The sequence below is a fragment of the Corvus cornix genome, chromosome 1 (assembly GCF_000738735.6).
Source record: "Corvus cornix cornix isolate S_Up_H32 chromosome 1, ASM73873v5, whole genome shotgun sequence".
NCBI lineage: Eukaryota > Metazoa > Chordata > Aves > Passeriformes > Corvidae > Corvus > Corvus cornix.
In genome coordinates, this window is record NC_046332.1 from 22,365,427 (window position 1) to 22,384,282 (window position 18,856).

Genomic DNA, 18,856 nt, shown 5'->3' on the forward strand with positions numbered 1-18,856 from the left:
TTTGTTGGGGAAAGCAGACTATGAAACAGGATTTAGCTAAGTACTGCCATGAAACACGTCAGCGTTAAAAAAATGTTATGGCTCACTTAGAGGTTTTATTAAACAGTATTGTTTCACAGAGGATTTTATTCTGTTTTATTTCATTTCATAATGGGGGAAAAATTGAGTGCTGGAGTATCTCATAAAAGAGAAAATGTGATTCCAGTTTGCATGTGCTAATGAGACATGTTATTTTAATCACGGTATATAGAGGAGTATCCTAAGCTGAGGTGACAGACTGATGACTGAATTCTAACAATATCTGTCTGTCTTTGCAGTTCCTACATGAATCTTTCTTAGAGGCAATGCCTGGTGTTGGTCTTGCTTCGGTCAAGCCAAGACCACCAAACAGGGAGAGAGGCAAGGACCTTTCCTTAGATTTAAACGCTGGCAATTACAGCTAGTCTCACATCTGAAATTCCAGATCAGAACAAAAATTCAGGACACCAAGAAGAAGAGGACAAGCACCTTGAAAAATTAGGCTACCAGCTGATTAGATTTTGCAACGGAAACCTAGAAATCTCATTAGAAATACAGTTCTCATGAAACTTCACCCAATCTTGTCTCAAAAAGGAAGACAGCAGGCGAGCAACTAACTGTCAAATTTGGCACCCTTCAGAATCAACACCTAGTGTGGGAGACAGAAAATCTGGTCAGATAAAGTCTTACCTTGCTCTGGATGTAGATTTCTACATCTTCATCTGTGAATGGTTTCATGGCAAGATGGTCTTTGCTGCTCTTTAAAGTGTGAATTCACTCTTCACTTGTTCACCTGCCTCTGGAAGTAGAGGAACACTCAGAGAAAGCTGCTCAGAACCTTCTTGCCCTGTGAAGCTCAGGTCACCTAATACCTCTGTGGATGAATAAGAGGAGAGAGAAGCAAGGAAGTATGTCTATTTTTAATAATTTTCTTCTTGCGGTCTGAGCTACAATGGTGACATCCAGCTGCTTTGGAAAACTAGCTCCAAATATTATTCTCCAAGTTCAATTGTTATTATTCATCTTATTACTTTAAAATGGTGGATCTTGCATGCAGGCGTACACAAAAATATCCCAGCTACTGCTCTGTCTCAGGGCAGATCTGAAAGTGCTTTTCAGATTGCAGTGCAGGTTCAGTACACTCATGCACAGCATTATTACTCTGCATGCATGCCACTGGTATGTTCCTGCCTCGCTAGACCTTCACTACACCCTTCCTTAAACGCTCTCAGTTATCCCTTGCTGACTTTAATCCACTCTCTTTCCATCTGAAAATGCATGGGTATTTTTACATTCAGATCATTTGCTGGGGTTGCAGTCTGCAGCCCCTGCTCCCCTCTCCTCCCCTCCTCTCCTTATATGTCCTCTCTCTCTCCGGCTGTATTGACAGTAAATATTGTGCAGCCTGTCCCCTCCCGTAGCTTGCTTCACTTTCTTTACAGTAAACAGACAGAAAGCTGCCTCTCGTTTTCTGCCAGCAGCTCAGCTAACAACCCCATATGGATGATTCAGAAGCAAAAACAATTGATCAGGCTTCATTGATCCAGTGAGGCTTGGTGGTGTTTAGAAAGAAGGGTACATCAGCACATGGAAGGGAGTGACAGAGTATAGAGATGAGATCCCATGCTGCTAAGCATTCCTTATTAAGGAAGGCACACTCCACTTCTGAGTAAAATCAGTTTCCCCCTTGAAAATGAACTTTCACATCCCTTGACTGATTTATTGCCTCTGCAGCAGCTGGCAAAAGACAGCACTTGGGTGGGCACTAGATGCTACCTCAGGACAGGCACTGCTGTTGCTAGTTATCCTTCATGATGTCCTTCATTAACAAATACTAAGTACATTAATTTAAGTAATTAATTGGAGCACCAATACCTGCAGGACATCTGCTTCCCCAGCACCTACAAAGCAAACCTTTCTCTGCCAGACATCTGCCATTGTCTTTTTGCTGAGGGACTTGAGGACTCCTTCACAAAGACATGCAGGCATTTACTTCCCAAACCAGCTTCCATGAGAGTTGGGCACTAAAAAGATTTTCTTGGTTCCCCAGTGTTTAGAGACCCATACCACATTCTTGCCCACTTCAAGACTTACTGGCTGTCTTTCCCCTGAGAGGCCTGCAGTTTATGTGAGCTCTGCTAGGGAAGCCAGATAAAAGGCAGGGTCTGAAAGAAGTCGAGTGGAACAATAGGTTGAGAAGGACTTATTAGGAGCAGGTTGGATGGGATCATACCCAAGCAGGGCGTACAAAGGAGAAGAATTAAGCCTTTTAAATGGTCAGATTCCATTAAAAGCATGCCCCTAAAACATTAACTCCCTTGTGCCCCCTCAGACAGCCAGTTGCACAGACAGCAGACAACTTCCCTAAAGCTCTTGACACCACCACACATTACTTTAATACCCAGAACATCTCAGACATGTATTATGAAGCAAGGAGACATTAAGGGTCTTTCTTGCACTTATAAGGTCTCTCCTCACGACAGTTGTCCAGAGACATGGTACTGGCAGAGAAATGAAGTAGTTTTGGTCATTTTTCTTTTATATAATAACATACCTTATGTTCATAATACTTATTATTATAATCCATCATTTCCATCCTGTAAGTAGCACATATTACACTACTTATAGGATGGGAAGAGTGCTATTTGGCTGACAGAAAATACTACAACTGATAAAGGCCCTTATACCACCAGCAAAATACAGATTAGAGTGGTAAGGGAGGCAGCAGCCAGTCATGACCTCACAGAGGAAAACAGACATCACAAGAACTTGCGTTTGTCACATGACGACCAGTTAGCACAGAACACAGCAGAAAAGTAGCAGCAGATGGCCATGTGTGAGGAGGGAATATTACTTGGGAAAAACCTGCATCAGAGGGAAAGAGAAAAGACAAAGGAGAGTCCAGAAATCCAAACATCTGCATAGATAAAAGAGGACATAGACACACAGTGGGAAGAATCCAGGCTTCTCCAGTGAGGCCTACTGAGCTGATGTAGTGTTACTGCAGTGAAACCTCCATCAGATTGGTCCCTCTCAGGAACCTTCTATCATGACAGTGCTTGTATAAAGTAAAACTAAGATGGAGAAGACCTGAGATGGATCCAATCTCTAAAGGCTGATAAACACAATTTCCTGAGAAAACATTTCCTCTGAGCCTACAACAACTTAATTCCCCGGGCACACCAGCAAGAGGGAGTGAAGAATGGCTATTTCTTCCCCACTCTAAGAAGCACAGAAGTAAAGAAGGAGGGTGTCAAGAGGATGAAGCCAGGCTCTTCTCAGTGGTTTCAAGCAACAGGACAAGAGACAATGGGTAGAAACTGATGCACAGGAAGTGCCACCTGAATAAGAAAGAACTTAAATGCAGGAGTGACCGAGCATGGGAACAGGTTGCCCAGAGAGGTTGTGGAGTCCCCCTCACTGGGAATATTCCAGAACTGTCTGGATGCAATCTGTGCAATGTGCTCTAGGAGGACCCTGCTTGAGCAGGGAGGTTGGAAAGATGACCCAACTGTGGTGTCTTGCAACCTGACCCATTGTTTTGTGAAAAGCTCAAAACAGCTTCATGGAGACAAAAAGCACTCAGCCGAAGCCATGCAACCATGTGAAGACAAAACCACAAAAGGTCTCTTCAGTTCTAGTTAGCTCACAATCCATCAGATATCATGGATGTGAGCACTGTTGAGAGCTTTTGAACTTTGCTGATTTGGCAAATTAAACTCTAAAGTATACTTGTTTCTAAGGAAATTCCCATCCACACTGAGAATGCCTGTCTTTTAGACACCTCTGAATCCCTTTCTTTTCTATTGATTGTTAGAAGTGCCTTAAGCCCCCACTGGAGTCTGGGCATATTTCTGAGAGACAGTTTCTCCAGGCAGTTCTTGCTGAAGCACTGCAACCTTCCCTCCCTCTTTGGTGGTGTCCCTGAGGAGGTTTTCAGCATCAGTTACGTAATTAGCCAACCACAGACATCCAAATTCTGCTTGATTAGCATCCATTGATTTATCTGGTTTCTCTCAAGCATTTTCAAGCCACACTAATACTTCGGTCTTCTCAAGTCACAGTTCCCTGCCTGCTGATCTGCATAAGGTCATCGGAAATGATTCAGCTATATTACATCCCCCCGTTAATATTATTTCAGTTCCCACTTCATAGTACCTTGTAACAGAGTTCACATCATGGCTGATTTCCTTTGTACCTGCAGATACATTTACTCATCTTTGAAGAGAATTTAGAAATTTCCTAGTATCTGCAAAAACTCTGAATCTGTGATATATCATTTTCATTCATGCTGTTGGCAATATGCAGGACTGAATATGATTGTGGATCTGTGAAACCCTTGTAAAAGTATTCTGTGAATACATGCCTTGAATGGTATTAGATTGGCTCTTATATCTTCTGAAGATGCCAATTACTGATGCTTTCCATGCTTGCTTGGCTTTCCTTTCTTCACTCTTCAGTTTCACAGATATGACAAAGACATTGCAAACCTACAATCAAAAGTAATCTGAACTGTGAACTGCACAACAATAAAGAAATCACCAACATCTTATAAGTAAGAGCAGTAGTATTAACTGCACAGGATTGTCCAATATTGTGCCTTTTTCTGTTGGGCAACTATTTAGAAAAACTATTCATACGGAACAGTGAGCAAGTATTAAAAAGCCCCTACTAAATCACACAAATGAGTCAGTCCAATGTACCACTCGTGACTCACCGATGATCTGCAGTGGCAACAAATAAGCCCTGTTGAAAATGCTGCCTTCCAGATGAAATACAACTCTGAATTTCTAGTTGCTAATGATGACCCATCTCTTCTTGCTCTAATTACCAGAGGCATTAAGTCTGTTGCATTAGCTGAAGCATGTACTTGGGTCAAGACAGACTACTAAACCAAATGATCCCAACAGATTTAATAATCTCTGACAGTTCTCTTGCCTTCTTAAACTGCTGTCCCATTTCTCCCCATTAGTGGATTAAGTGACTGTACAAAATGAGTAATTGTAGCTTGAATCCCCTACAACATTTATGTGTGACAGTCGTTAGTACTGTTCAGCCTCCATTCAGAGGATAGTAGCATAACATAATCAGGCTTTTTGGGGGCAAAAGTTCTGGGAATTTATTTGGGTTTTTTTCCACTTTGTCTTTTAATAAGTTGATATGAGCAAAGGGGATACTTCAACGATAAAAGCCTGCGATGGACTAAAGGGAAAAGAAAGTGCTGCTAATTCACTGTGACAGCATCAAAATCACATATGGGTGCCAAATTGAAATGCTTCTCCACTCATTCCCTCCTGTTACCAATCAATACCTGGCAGGCTCAAAAATGCTCCGAATGCCTATGCTGCTCGTTCTCACTGCCACACGTTCTCACATTAGCCTTGGGCCTGCACTTCATATCAAGCAAGTTAAAGGTTTATATCCTTTCCAAACTAAGCACAGCATTGGATCAGGTCCAGTGGTTTATAAAACCTGATATCCTTTTTTCATTCATGGTCATACCAGACGTGTCAGAAAAAGGCAGATAGCTTTTGCTAGAAGTGAGTTCTCTTAACCTGGGAAGAGATTTGAAACCCAGAATTATTTACAAACTGAACCTTTTCATGCTGCAGTGTAGTATTTCCAAAGAAATTGATCACTCCAGGATTGCTGTCTGAGGATACGGGAAATTCTGAAAAATGCTGAGATTATAATGCTGCTACCCACCACTGACCAGCCTCAACTAGGAAATTTGTAAGAATCCAGTCCATTTTGTAGCTGCTGTTAAACATCAAGCCACTGGGCAGCAAACATAAATCATACAGCAGTGCTTCTAGTATTGCCAAGATCACTGAGACCCAGTCTGGTGATGTGTTCAGGGTCTGGAAATTTCCAAGTTTAAAATGGATAGCTCAGAGGATGGCAGGAGAGGCAGGAAGCTGGGAGCCCTGGCTGCATCAGCTCTGAGGCTTCCAGGAGAGTCTACTGAGATGTCGGGCAGGGAAATTGGCATTTTGAGTTCTGAATCCATGTACTGTCCTCTGAAAGTTGACTGAAATAGTCTAAGTTCAGTGCATCATAATTTAAACATAAAATATTCTACTAGCCCATTTCCAGGCATTTCTAAGGATATTTTTCCTCTCCATGTTTTATCCATCACTAAACTACAACTACTGTTCTACTGTTTCAATCAGGATGTCCAACCATCTTGAAAACCTACCTGCAGCCAACATCCACAAAAACAGGAGCCTTCCAGCACTTTTATTTATATGCCTAGGTAAACAGCCAGCATGCCAGAAAGGAAATACTCAATACCACCGATTTAAACACATGGTTAGAAAAACAGCATCTGGAAAAAATGTGTTTGGCAGAGCACAGTGCAACCAGGAAAACTTTTAGCAGTGGAAGTCTTTTCAGGTGAGAAAAAGCTGCCTCATTTTTGATCTCAGCATAGGTTTGCTGGTTATTTTCAGGTGTCAAGAAAAGGATTTTAAATCTAGAGGCACAGTAACTTTGGGACAGACAGACCAAGCCCAAGATTTAAAAGAGCCAGACCAAGAAGCATGCTTGCAACGATGTTCTGTCAACATGAATGGCTGAATGAGACTGGATGACTGCATTTCCAGGAGCTGGTATTTTTTTTTCATGACTGCTCTCCAGAGCACAATGTTAGCTCGTATTATTTTTACACTTTGCTGTTATGTCCAAATTGACCCGATTCAGAACTTACTGCTTGAGTCTATGGCAGTTTGAAGCAAATTGAGTAAATTACCAGTGCTAAGTGAGAATAGTCACTCCAATACAAACTCACTTGGGATAGAGAAGACTCAGACTGGCATCCCTGTTTATGTGCTTCATCCAGTCACTGACTAATAAAAATGTGCAAGAATTTACTGGAGCCAGAGCTTGAAACTAGGTCTCATCTATCACAGTTACACACCCGTAAGATCTATTGCTTTCTCTTGATCAAAATACAACTATTGCAGAACAAACAGGTCAGTGTCAGCAAGCAAACTGAGAAGGGTCTCCACACCCAAGAAAGCCTGGTCCCCAGGAGCTATTTCAGAGTGCTGGAAGAAATACTGGTGTGGGAGGAGAGTGAGATTAAAAAAAACAAAGCTAAACCAAACAAACCCAACAAACAAAACAACAAAATACCCCCAACAACAAAGCAAACATTCCCATCCCCTCCCACCCAAAACAAAAACCCAAAAAAAGCCCCCAACAGAGTGAAGACAGCTGACAACCACATTCTGTCTGAACCACTCTAAAAGCAGATGTGTCTTTGTATGATCTTGGTTAGCAGTATGGTCAATCTACTATAAAAGCTGTCTGACCTATAGCTTGCCACCCTATACACAAAGGTCAGAGATACCAAACTTCCTAGGTGATCCTTAGGATATGCCAACTTGGACACTGTGTTGTGTCCTGGGGCTACCATGGCATGGTGGAGAGGATGGAAAGGAGAAGCTGAAGAAGCAATCAGGATAAAGGAATATTTTGCCAATGTACCTGTAGAAGTGTCTCAAGAAAAGCAGGGGAAGGCCCAGACACCTGCATGCTCTGTGTGGGAAGAAGGGAGGGGAGGACAGTCACTGAGACTCAGCAATGCATGGGCCCAGAGGGAAACAATCGCCATGAGGGAACAATTACTATACAATAAGAGCACCAGCAGAAGTGAGAAAAAATTTGCTTTTTATTAATTGCATGATGTATGTACCACAAAGCAGAGCAAGATAATCAGCACACTAGTGAGAACAAGCCTTGACTGAGAAAGAATCTCTACAGAGGCTTCAGTCAAGTCTTTTCACAATATTTCTAAGCAGATCAGATAATGACTGGCATAGCTACACACTCCAGCTTCAGTCACTGGAAAATGAGCTAACAGCCTCCAGTCCAAGCTGTGTCTGGCTAATATACATGCTATTCTTTTATTCTGTAACTTCTGAAATTTGTCATCTATGGGGAATTATAAGATAGAATTGGGTTGTGAGCTGTAAAACCTGCCTACAGAGGCACATGGCAGAACAAAAGAGCACATGGTGGCACAGAGAGGCTTGTCGCCACCGGACCCTGGGGGAGGAGGTGTCACACAGCAGACCCCTACAGAGAGGAGCCGGAGGCTGACAGGCGGGTGAACAGCGAGTGACCACCCCATAGAAAGATATTTAGGAAGTGTGTTGCTGATGTGGCAACACGAGATAGGGCACGCCACATAAGGAAATACGGTGCCTTAGAAAAGTGTGTGAAACCAACTCACTCGTTTGAGCAAACGATTGAGATTCCCTGCCAGTGTGTGCCCGTCATTCAATCGCCGACAGTCATCCTCAAGAGGAGGCAGCAGGAGAAAGAAAGAAGAATGCAATTTCATTCTTAAGCGAACACTTCCTCCTCTCAGACCCATAAAACTATACAGCTTCAAGCTAATTCCCATAATCAGCTGCCCAGCCCTTTCCAGTTTATTGGCTGTTTTGTGCAGTCAAAACCAAACTGCCAAAGGGAGAGGGTCAATCGTTTGTGCTGCATCTGCTCCAGGCAGTGACAGGCCACGGGATAGATGTTCAGGGCCAGAACTAGTTAAATGCAGATTAAAGGCACTGAAAACAGGAGTGGCGGAGGAGAAACCACTGGGAACATGCAGAACAAGTCGTTTGGCCAGGCTAGTGCATGAAGGAGCAAGCCATCTCTCTGCTCCTTGGGTTTTTCTGAAGGGAGGGAAATGGGCAGATGTGCTTCAAATGGAAAATGAGGTGAATAATGCTACCAGTTGTCTGGTAGGAGAGGGGCAGTTTGGGTCAGGAGGGAAGAACAGCATTCATGGGAACAGAGAATTATTCAGTTTCTTCTACCAGGGACTCCATGAACTGCTCTCAAACAAAGCAAAGGCTGCCAGAGAAAACAATCAAATGGCAGTTTAAAACAGAGCACTGATCCCTATTTCCCACAGTGACTTTTCCCAGATTCTGACAATGTTTTCTTTGCCACTGGACAGGGGACAGGAAACGCAGTCAATCTATTTATCACCTGATTGCCACGTAATGAAGACAAATGTTCAAATTCCGCCATTCCCCGACAAGATGTTTTGGCAGGAGCACTGAGGACAGTGACTATGGCCTTGTACATTTGCATCCCATTTTAAAGAAGTGGTGTTTAAGTGACAACTAGCGCTTGTGGGAACTCCCCCAGTACATGTTAGTAACACCACCACAGACATTTTGCTATGCTAAACCCCCCAAAGTGTTTCCAGTCTCTCAACATCAATCAGCACAACTGAAGCCAGTAGTAAATTGATTCTCACATTCCACTGGTGCCAGTTTTTGTTAGAAATGACTTGTGATAGATATGGTGGAATATATTGATTAGTACTGACAGTCCCAGTTTCCCAGGCGCTTTGTAGCACTGCCTTTCCAAAATGACCTGCTTTCCACCTTGTCAATTTTCTTCTGCAGAGTCCATTATAAATATCTATTCTATTCTGAGAGCTTCATGCCCCTCCAGACAACAAAACAAAAGGGTCAGGCAAGTAAAAAAATCAGTACAATAAGATAGGTTTGGAGTGTTGCAAAATAAGTTGTTTTTATTGAGACATTTTGTGTCAGGGGAAGAAAAGGCACAAAATAAGTTACAAAGACATTGGATGAACGGTACGAGTCAGAGGCAGTATCAGAGCTGTTACAAATCACCTAAAAGTTGGCTTACTAACATAGGTCAGCCTCTACAAAATTCCTAAAAGAAAAGATGTATTTAAAATTATCAAAGTAATTCAGAAATTAAAAGAGAATGCAAAGACCACCAATATTAACTTTTGACTAAATTCACCTGGGCTTACCCACCATCACCCTCTCTTGATAGACAGAGATCACTGAAAAATATTTAGTATTACAGAATTATTTTAAAAACTCATTAACATATTGTAAATTAAAAACCTGGTATTTACTTTTGTGCCTCCGGTGAAGTACAATACATACAGGTAAGGCAGTATGCATACGAAATACATTAAGAAAACAGAATAGATAAGTGCAATTATTTTGAATATTTCAACATTTGTTATGGCCCCTCACCTATGGCAAAGAACATCTTAAAAAGATGGATCCAACAGCTGTTCACAGAACATATGATTATATCACCATAAAAGGTCTACTGTGGAAAAGCTTATGCTGTCTTCAGTTGTGACTTCTCAGATGAAGTATTCTACCAACAGAGTTTTCAGCAGTACAGCTCTGAGTTAACAACAGCACACCAATACAGTTAAAGAAGAGAAAGTACTTCTGAAATATATCAGTCCTCATTTTAACATGGGAAGGCTCATAACACTCAGTATTCCATTAATCCAAATTAAATATTCAACAATACACACATCAACTATATACAAACTTCATTTTTGAACTGAATCTGCTCCCCCTGCCCCTGCCACCAATTTCCTGTTACTCAGCTCTCAAGTGGCAAGGACTTTAGATTGTTAGATCAAATTAAATGGGAGTAAAAAAACAATGCAAAGTCTACAGGATATAGAGACTATACAAAGATTTGTTTTCATTATGATGAAGGGTGGAGCAGTAAAAAAGTGAGTTACTCCTTTGGCTGGTCCTCTGGTCAAGAGGAGGTCCAAGTTCTGTCTTCTGAAATTAGCAAGGATGTAAATGCAAACAGACACAGAACTTGGCTGTAAATGTCTGATTATATCCTTAGGAGTTTCAGTTACTTGACCTAAGACAACAGCAACACAGAAAGGCAATACAGTACCAACCACCACTCTCAAACTGTCAGCCCAAGCTAAGGACTTGATTTGCAAGAAAACCCTGTAGAGCAGTGTACGAGCACAGCTGTCAGGGCCTTGGCAGTGAGGGGGCTGCAGGGTGTCTTGTAAGGGAAGATGCCAGGGACTGCCTGTGCTGGTCCCAGACAGCTCAGCAGCAGCCAGCATAGGAATCACAAAATGGCTGAGGATGGAAGGGACCTCTGGAGGTCACCGGGTCCAACCTCCCTGCTCAAGCAGAACCAACTACTAAAGCAGACTGCTTAGGACCATGTCCAGATGACTCCTGAGTATCTGCACAAATGGAGACTCCACAACCTCTCCAGCCAACCTGTGCCAGTGCTCCATCTCCCTGACATTAAAAAAGTGCTTCCTTACGTTCAGATGGATCCTCCTGTGTTTCACATAGTGCCCACTGCCTCTTGGGCCCAGTGAGCACTGACCCTCTGCACTCCAACACTGCCAGAGGAGCAGCTGGCACTTTGACAAAAGCATGTTTAAGACAGGGTTGTAAATGCCAAGAAAAAGAGATTACAGTGCTGCAACATGAAGAGGAAAAAAGGATAAGCCCACGCCAGCACAAGAGAAACTGAGAGACAGCTGAGCAGGAGAAACACCAAAGGAAAATCATAGCCTGAGCAGAGGCCGAGAGCAGACTCAAAAGGAGCTACAACTCTAAAGGGACTGTGCCTGGTGCTGAAACCCACAAGAGAGCAGCGGAACAAGAAATGAAGAGCAGTGAATAAACAGAAGCACAACAGACTGATCCCAGTCTCCTGTGCTGCCTGTTGCCTTGCTGAAGGGATTGAGCATGACAAGCAGTCAAGGAATTTGAGGATGGCATGGGGAGAGAGAAGGAAGACCAGTGTCTGGAGAAAAGCAGCAGTGTCTTTCTTAAGTGTTTTAATTATTTTTAATTCAAATACCAAAGCAGAAACTAAAAACTCGAATTGGCAATAAATTAAATTGATTAAAGCCCCCCAATTCAAAACTTACTGCCCCTGAAAAGTCATGTCCTCAACTGACATTAGTAAAAAATTAAGGGCTTTCTGGCCCTTTTAGAGGCAAACAGTATATACAGAAAAGCCAAGTTCTAACCGTGTAATTATTATGCTCCTTGAAAGTCATAAGTCTTTTAACTAAATTTAAAAAGCCTTTGAGAAAAACTTTAAAGAGAAGGATGACTTGAGGACTTTAAGCCATGAATTCCCACACAAATATAAAAGGAAATATTTTGTAGTTTCCCAAAAATCAGTAAAATACAAAAGTGACAAAAAAAGCTCAACATAAAGAGGTAGCTTAAAAAAATCAAACTATTATTTGACTCAGGAGGCAAAGGTAGTGCAAAAAAAGTATCCATATGAAAAATATACTTCCCTTTCCCACATTACTCAAATTTTAACAAGAACAAAATAAAACTTGGTTTGGATTTTGAGGAGTGAAAGGGATCAAATATTAGAAACCAGTATTTTAGAGGCATACTTGAAATCACAGCATGCACAACTGTCATCACAAATCACCTAGCAGTTGTTTGTTCTATAACAGTTTTCATCAGTATCTGCAAAACTGATTTTTCCTACAAACTAACATCAGAAATGCCTGTCTCCCAATCAGGTTTCCATAATTTAAAAACATTTTGTTTCAAAACAGATGTACCAGATCTCTCTCCCAGGATATGTTTAAGTAAATACAACTTTCAATAATGGCAAAGGTTTTCTTACTGCCATACTTTTTGCCTGGCTCCTGACAAGGTAGGTATAATATGAGCACCTCAGATCTGTTGGTGGGAAGCAGTAACAGCATGATAAAGACAGATTTCCTCTAGAAACCTTTAGTAAATGAGGGTGGGCAAGTACTTGAACATACTCCAACCTACAATCTTGCTACACATGAGAATACCCTGACACCCCATGGTCCCCCTTCATTCTGTACACACAGTAGAGAATGGTTTAAAAGAAATAATCTTTCTTCTGGGGGTAATCAGCCCTTGCTGCACAAAGTTTTATCCACCTGCTTTTTTACTGACAAATATGCAGGCATGACAAGGCTGACTTGCAGTCAATATTAGTTGTAATAGGGATTTAAAATTTATACATTATTATTTACAAATGCCTCAGAGTGTGCATTTTATAAAAATATGCTAGATTCCACGAAGCTGCAGGCAAGCTGTTTACTAGCAATGTTAATTTTTAAGACTGATGAATGAACAAACAAATTCCAGTGTGTAGTTTTTAACCAGGTTTTATCAGTCTTTAAGTAAACTTTGACATTTGCAACTCAGAATCAAACAGGCTCAGCAGATTTCCCTGTAATAGCTCCATGGTATAAATTCTGAACGTCGTACAAAATGAACACTTTAATCCTTCATTTAATTTCTTTGGTTTCTCAGAAACAAAAGCTACTTAAGTGAACTGAGCAATGAAAGACAAGCAAACAAAGGTAACTCTCTGTCCCTATAGTTTCAGGGATGCTTGTAAATACCAGTTCTGGCAGGCTGCATGGAAGAATTCTAAATGAAGGCAGCTAGAACTAGTTTTGGGCTATTGCTTTCCAGCAAAAACTGTCTTTGGCACTTAAATAATCCAATTCTATGATGCTACTTTACACATAGTCCCATATAAAATTTACTGAGGAAATTAAAGACTGCTTTTATAAAACAGGCACTTCAAATTAGAACAAAGAACCCCGTTCCCTATTAGGCACATATAGGAGCACTTTTCAGAATGACAGAAACAGAAAGTAGTACTAAAATTAAGATAAGAAAGTTCAGTAAATTCAGACTGTTGGGGTAAAAGTTTTACCCAGCTCCTTTAGCCTTAAATAACAGTAGCACCTGGAAAATCTGAAGGCTACAACAGACTAGACAAGGCATTAAAAATACACAGCATGGAAAAATTATGTATAAGTTTGTTTGCCCTCCAATTCTACATTTAGATCTGCCAGAGAGGTTTTCTTATGTAGGTGTCTTTCTTCCATGTAACAATCTCTCAGTAAGATAAAATGAATGAGACTCAAAATACAGCTATACCCTAAGTCTCCTGTTTGGTAAACAGCTGAATATAGACATTTCTGACACAGACACTGTGTCAGGCCAGACTAACTTCCACCATCAAATGACAGCACCGCTCTTGGGCTTTTCTGACATCTTTACTGCAAGGCTCACAGTTTGCAGTCACAGTTTCAGCTGGGTCAAAGAGCATGACCAGGGAAACTCTAACAGGGTGGGAAAAGGGATACATAGCTTCAGTTAAAACAAACTACTACTTAACAAATCTGCATTCCGTGATTATGCAGAAGACTCAGGAACAAGAGTTTTAGCTCAGATGTTTCTTTTAACACACTCCAGGAAAAATTCTGCACTTTCCCCTTTACCTCAGTACAAAAAACACATTCTGTTGCAAAGTGCTTTTATATGCTTAGCTGAAATACACTGGAAAATACATGGCTCAACTGCATTCCCCATGGTTCTGTAAATGATACCCTACTAACCTCAGTATGTCCACACAGTTTGGAAACCCTGGCATGGATTGCACACTGTGAGCTGATGAGCATGTGGATCCCATCCTTAAAGCCTTGACTGTAACTATGGTGGAAACAAGCTACAACCTGCTCCACATTAATTAGGTGTCTCAGGAGGGGTGCGGGCATCTTCTCCACTCAGCATCCTGACCTGAACAGAGAGTCATCTCTGGCCCTCCTTTAACACAGAGCTTCTAAGTTTCTGGCATGTCAGGGGTCTCTGAGCAGCACTTTCCCAATTCCTATAGAGAAAGCACTAGCTTTGTTTTCAGGTGACGTTTAAAAAAATAAACTTGTCTAATCACTTGTATTGTATTCTCTTCAGCCTATCAAAAACAGCCAGGTAGTAAAATCCTTTTAGAAGGCTGAAGTATAATTTCACAAGAGGTTGCATGACAAACACATCAAATAATTCCAACATTCCTGTCCTAAAGGAAAGCTGGCAAATTAAGCCATAATGACCAGTTATACAACACTCTCCAAAAAATTATTTTGGTGCCATGCCATTTCATAAAGAAGCTGAGTCCAAAAGAAAACAGGCAGGCCACATTTTATATTGATCCAAAGAAACGTTTCATCACTAAAGAGGCAGCGCTGGACACAGCTGACATCAAAAAGGAAATTATGAAACTGATATGCCCAGTATGACCTCCTGGAACCAATACTAGCTCTGAAAGCAGAAGCTTCAAGTGAAGACAAGGAGCAAGAAGGGTATTTCTACCCACCAGCTGCTATTTTGTGTTTTCACTTACCCTTGCCCTAAAGTGTTTCAGCTGAATCCTCCACTGTTTTTTACTTCTTCCAGCTCATTCTCTTCCATGATGCCTCACATGACCTGTCACTCTCCTTCACTCTTAGCTGTATTCACTCATCACTTGAGGTCCCCAGCTAGGTGAGGTATGTTTGGGATTCTGCTGAGACAGTATTAACACCTGACTAATCAGCACCAAGGGAAAGGCTCTCTCCTCTCTAACATAATCCCACTAAGTGAGCTACCTGAAAAAAAAAAAAAAAAAAAATCACAGCCAAAGGAATCCAGAGAAGAAATTCCATCTTGGGAAAAGGTATCTTAGTGCTTGCACAACACAAAAATAGCCAACAGTGCCAGCTACTCTAGCAAAAAACATGGGAGAAGATTATCATATTGCACTGAAGCATAGAAGGGCCTTGGGCCTCAGACTCTTAGCACTACAACATGTAGTAAACTGATGTATCCAGTGCTGTATCATCCTCTGCTTTCCAGGAGCTCCTCATGGCAAATTTACTACCCAGACACTGAAATTCAATTGAAGTCTGAGCCTGCTCAGACTTCAAAATCACAAGTTCTCTCCGACCTTCTGACTTGGGCTTTAAAGTACCATGGTTGTGAGACCCACAACAACAGGCACTGTTCAGTGAGGAACAGCTGCTCAGCAATGGTGCTCCACCTAGACACAGGAAATGCACACGGGCTACAGAACACTGTGTTGCACCTCTCACCAGTGAATGCTACACAAGAGCATGACTATCTCAATATTGTAAAGCATTACATATTATGGGTAAGGAAAAAAGTGATCCTGCAGGTTTCTGTACCAGAAGGCCAGCTCATATTAAAAATGAACGGCCTCAGAAAAGAAACTTAATGCACCTAATGGATGTGAACTTCAGAACACAAAGCTGGAGAGCAAAGTCTGATGCTACATTGCTGAGCTCCTCCTGCAGGGATTCTCTCCTCTAAGCTTTCTGATGTAACTGATACAGGAAAGTAACAATGGAAGATGTAATATTCCTTTTTAAATATTCACTTTAAAATTCCAATGGTGAAAACATGGGACAGATTCAAGGTTAAAAAAAGAGCAGCAATTCCTATGCAAAAAAATTGCTAATTTTGTCTTCACTCATTTTTTTGCAATTTTACATATGTATACCAATGATATAAAAGTACATGAGTGGAGAGGTAAATTTAATTTTAAACTGTAACAAAATCTAGCTCAGGTCCTCTAAAGAGTGATCTTCTCCACCTGAACCATTACAGGATCCTACTGCTAATGAAAATTATATTGAGGTGTCTTGTGGCATTACACAGGGTTGCCAGGAGTAGATAATGACAGTTCCTGACTTATACCACCCACCACCCGAGGAGGAACAGAGGCAAGAAACACCTAAAAACAACTGTTGGCTATTGGCAACATGTTAATACTGCCAGGCTTGCTGCTGTTTGCCATCAGCAACAAAAAGTCATTTTCCCAGCTGTCCATAAATTAAAATGTGAATAAAAGATTTAAAAATATTTGAATAGATTCAACCTTTTCAACTACTGAGTACCTTATTTGGTGAAATTTTCTTATATACAAAAGGGCCAAGTAAGGCAGGAAGACCGCCCAGTTGGGTTAAAAAGTGCCACACCTACAACAACTACTCAACATTCTGGGGCGGAAAAAAAAGTGAAGAGCATGGGTGAGAATTCTTCTAGTAAAGCTTGTAATACAGGCAAAAATCACAACAATATTGATACACTGTCCATAGGGACTGAAGTTCCCAACTTTCTTTAGTCAACACCTGGATCAAGTTCAGACCCAGTGGGAACCCTGCATGTGCAGACTCTGGGCTGCCCTCTGCACCAGCCAGGGTAGTTGCACTTGGCTCAGCATTACAGTTCCCAGTGAACAAAGTTCAAGCAGCTAGCTGCAAACTTTAGGTGCTGTTTACTTGCACTTCCTTGCAGAGTAAAGGAACTTCCCAGTTTAACCAGGAAGTATTCAGCAGACAGCTTTTTGATTTTTTACACACCCTTTTTTAATTCTAAGATTTGCAAAAATGGCTAGTGAGCCTGAAAATATATTTGCTGCCATTGTGTGGCACTTTGCTAGGGACTCCAAGTACGAAGACTAACAAACATTTTATGGAAACCAATCTTAACAAAGAGAAAGCCACAGGTTAGAGGATGAAGATGACAATGTCCTCAAGAAAACTGAATCTTTGTAAAGCCTCATTTTTGTAGTTGGAATTTCAAATGTTCATGTTTCATATTTCATGATTCCATATCCCTCGAATGAAGCACGTACAGAAAGTTCAGTGGAAACAGGGAAGTGAAGTTGTTTTCCTTAACAAGGCCAAGTAACCAAGTGCTTGAGCAAGCACTAGTTAAAAAACATCAAATAACCAAAAAAGTCTAAAGAGATTTGCTTTCCTTTTAAATAAGAACCTTATCTACACACAAGATTATTTAAAAATAAACACTAGCAGCTTCCTGACAATAATGCCCAAAATATAACAGCACCCCACAGTTCCTCTCACCACTTCAGAGTTAAGTCTTTTCCAGAAATAAAGACCCAGATAGGTCCAAAAAAGTGAGCTATACATTCTAACACACCACACACACGGTATGCGATAAATACCTCACCTTTGTCACACCCAGGAAATGATATCTGTCACGGAATTATTTCACTCCACAGAGAAGTTGCTGAGCTTCAATATTTATGGCAAAAGTGAAGACAAGGTAAAAGTAGGCAAAGCTAAGAACAGCAGTGCTGAGATGTGGGGAACACGTGGCAAACATATGCACAAGACAGACCAAGAAAAAGCTTTCGTGTATGAAAAGAAAGAAAAAAGTGAGTAACATTCCTTACATTTGCAGGCTTTGTGGTTGATCTTTTGTGTAGTCCTTCCTCCCAGCCTTCCATTATCACTAAGTTAAAGCCCAGCTCATGACCAACCAGCTGCACCTGTAACTCTGCACAGGTGTGCACACAAAGAAACCTTATGTTCATAGCTGCCTCTCCTCTACTGAATATGCAAAAGCCATTTTAACATACAATTTCGGCAATTTGTTCCCAGTGGAGTAGCACACAGCACTCTCTCTGACCACTTTCACCCTATGGAAAAATACAGTGGTTGTTTTCAAGTTTATCAATTTGTACTGGAACAAAATCCACCACGTTGAAAATAAAATACCAACATGTGCACTGATGATCTGTCCAAATCTGTCTAAGCCTAGGTTACTTCCTGGGCTTCTGAAATACATCATCCCACTCTTGCTGTCTCACCTGGCTTCAAATGCAGTCCATGCACTGTCATTCTGAACCACAAGATTTGGAATGGCTGCCTCGTATGGAGCGCATCAGTGACATCATCAGTCTGAACAGTACTCAAATCCCTCTCCTAATAAGGAAAAACACAGGCACTTGTCCAACTACATTCCCTGACAAGCAAGGTCCCCAGTACTTGTCATATAGCTGAACTGACTGGACAAGAAGAACCATAAAATAAGCCAGTGTTTCTTCTTTGCATTACTTGATCATATGAGTCTCTTCATCAGCATCATAGAACTCCTCATCTTCACTTCCACTCCCTGTAGAACTGTCTTTGTCTCCAGACTAGAAGCAAAAAGGAAGTCATTAGTTAGACTGAAGACTAAACTGTTAGACTAGACTAGACTGTTAGACTAAATCAATCTCAACATACATGAACCATTATACTTCTGTGGAATGCTGGTAGAGAAAAAGTAAGAAAACACAGGTCAGACCACTCTATTAAAACTTTGTAAAAGACATTACATGAATTAAGATTTCTTTAAGTCCTTGGCTCTTCAAAGTATCTTTAAAA

General features: G+C 41.2%; 2 protein-coding genes across 7 annotated transcripts in view; both read right to left on the reverse strand.

The window, feature by feature from the left end:
• Positions 1 to 18,385, reverse strand: part of MAB21L3 (mab-21 like 3) — a 41,954-nt gene extending 23,569 nt beyond the window's left edge. For both annotated transcript variants that reach the window (XM_010395964.4, XM_010395963.4), the window contains exons 1-2: positions 18,298 to 18,385; positions 709 to 892 (exon numbers count right to left, since the gene is read on the reverse strand). In XM_010395964.4, coding sequence (XP_010394266.1) covers positions 709 to 756 — 48 coding nt within the window. In that variant the 5' untranslated portion in view covers positions 757 to 892; positions 18,298 to 18,385. The remainder of the gene's footprint in view (positions 1 to 708; positions 893 to 18,297) is intronic.
• The window catches only part of SLC22A15 (solute carrier family 22 member 15), a 48,970-nt gene continuing 30,906 nt past the window's right edge, over positions 793 to 18,856 (reverse strand). For 3 of the 5 annotated variants that reach the window (XM_039558684.1, XM_019283762.3, XM_039558676.1), the window contains 2 exons: positions 18,545 to 18,627; positions 9,544 to 18,412 (listed from right to left, as the gene is read on the reverse strand). In XM_039558684.1, the coding sequence (XP_039414618.1) occupies positions 18,400 to 18,412; positions 18,545 to 18,627 (96 nt within the window). In that variant the 3' untranslated portion in view covers positions 9,544 to 18,399. Of the gene's footprint in view, positions 818 to 9,543; positions 18,628 to 18,856 lie in introns of those variants that run through there. The other 2 variants (XM_010395960.3, XM_010395961.4) reach the window with 2 other exon arrangements.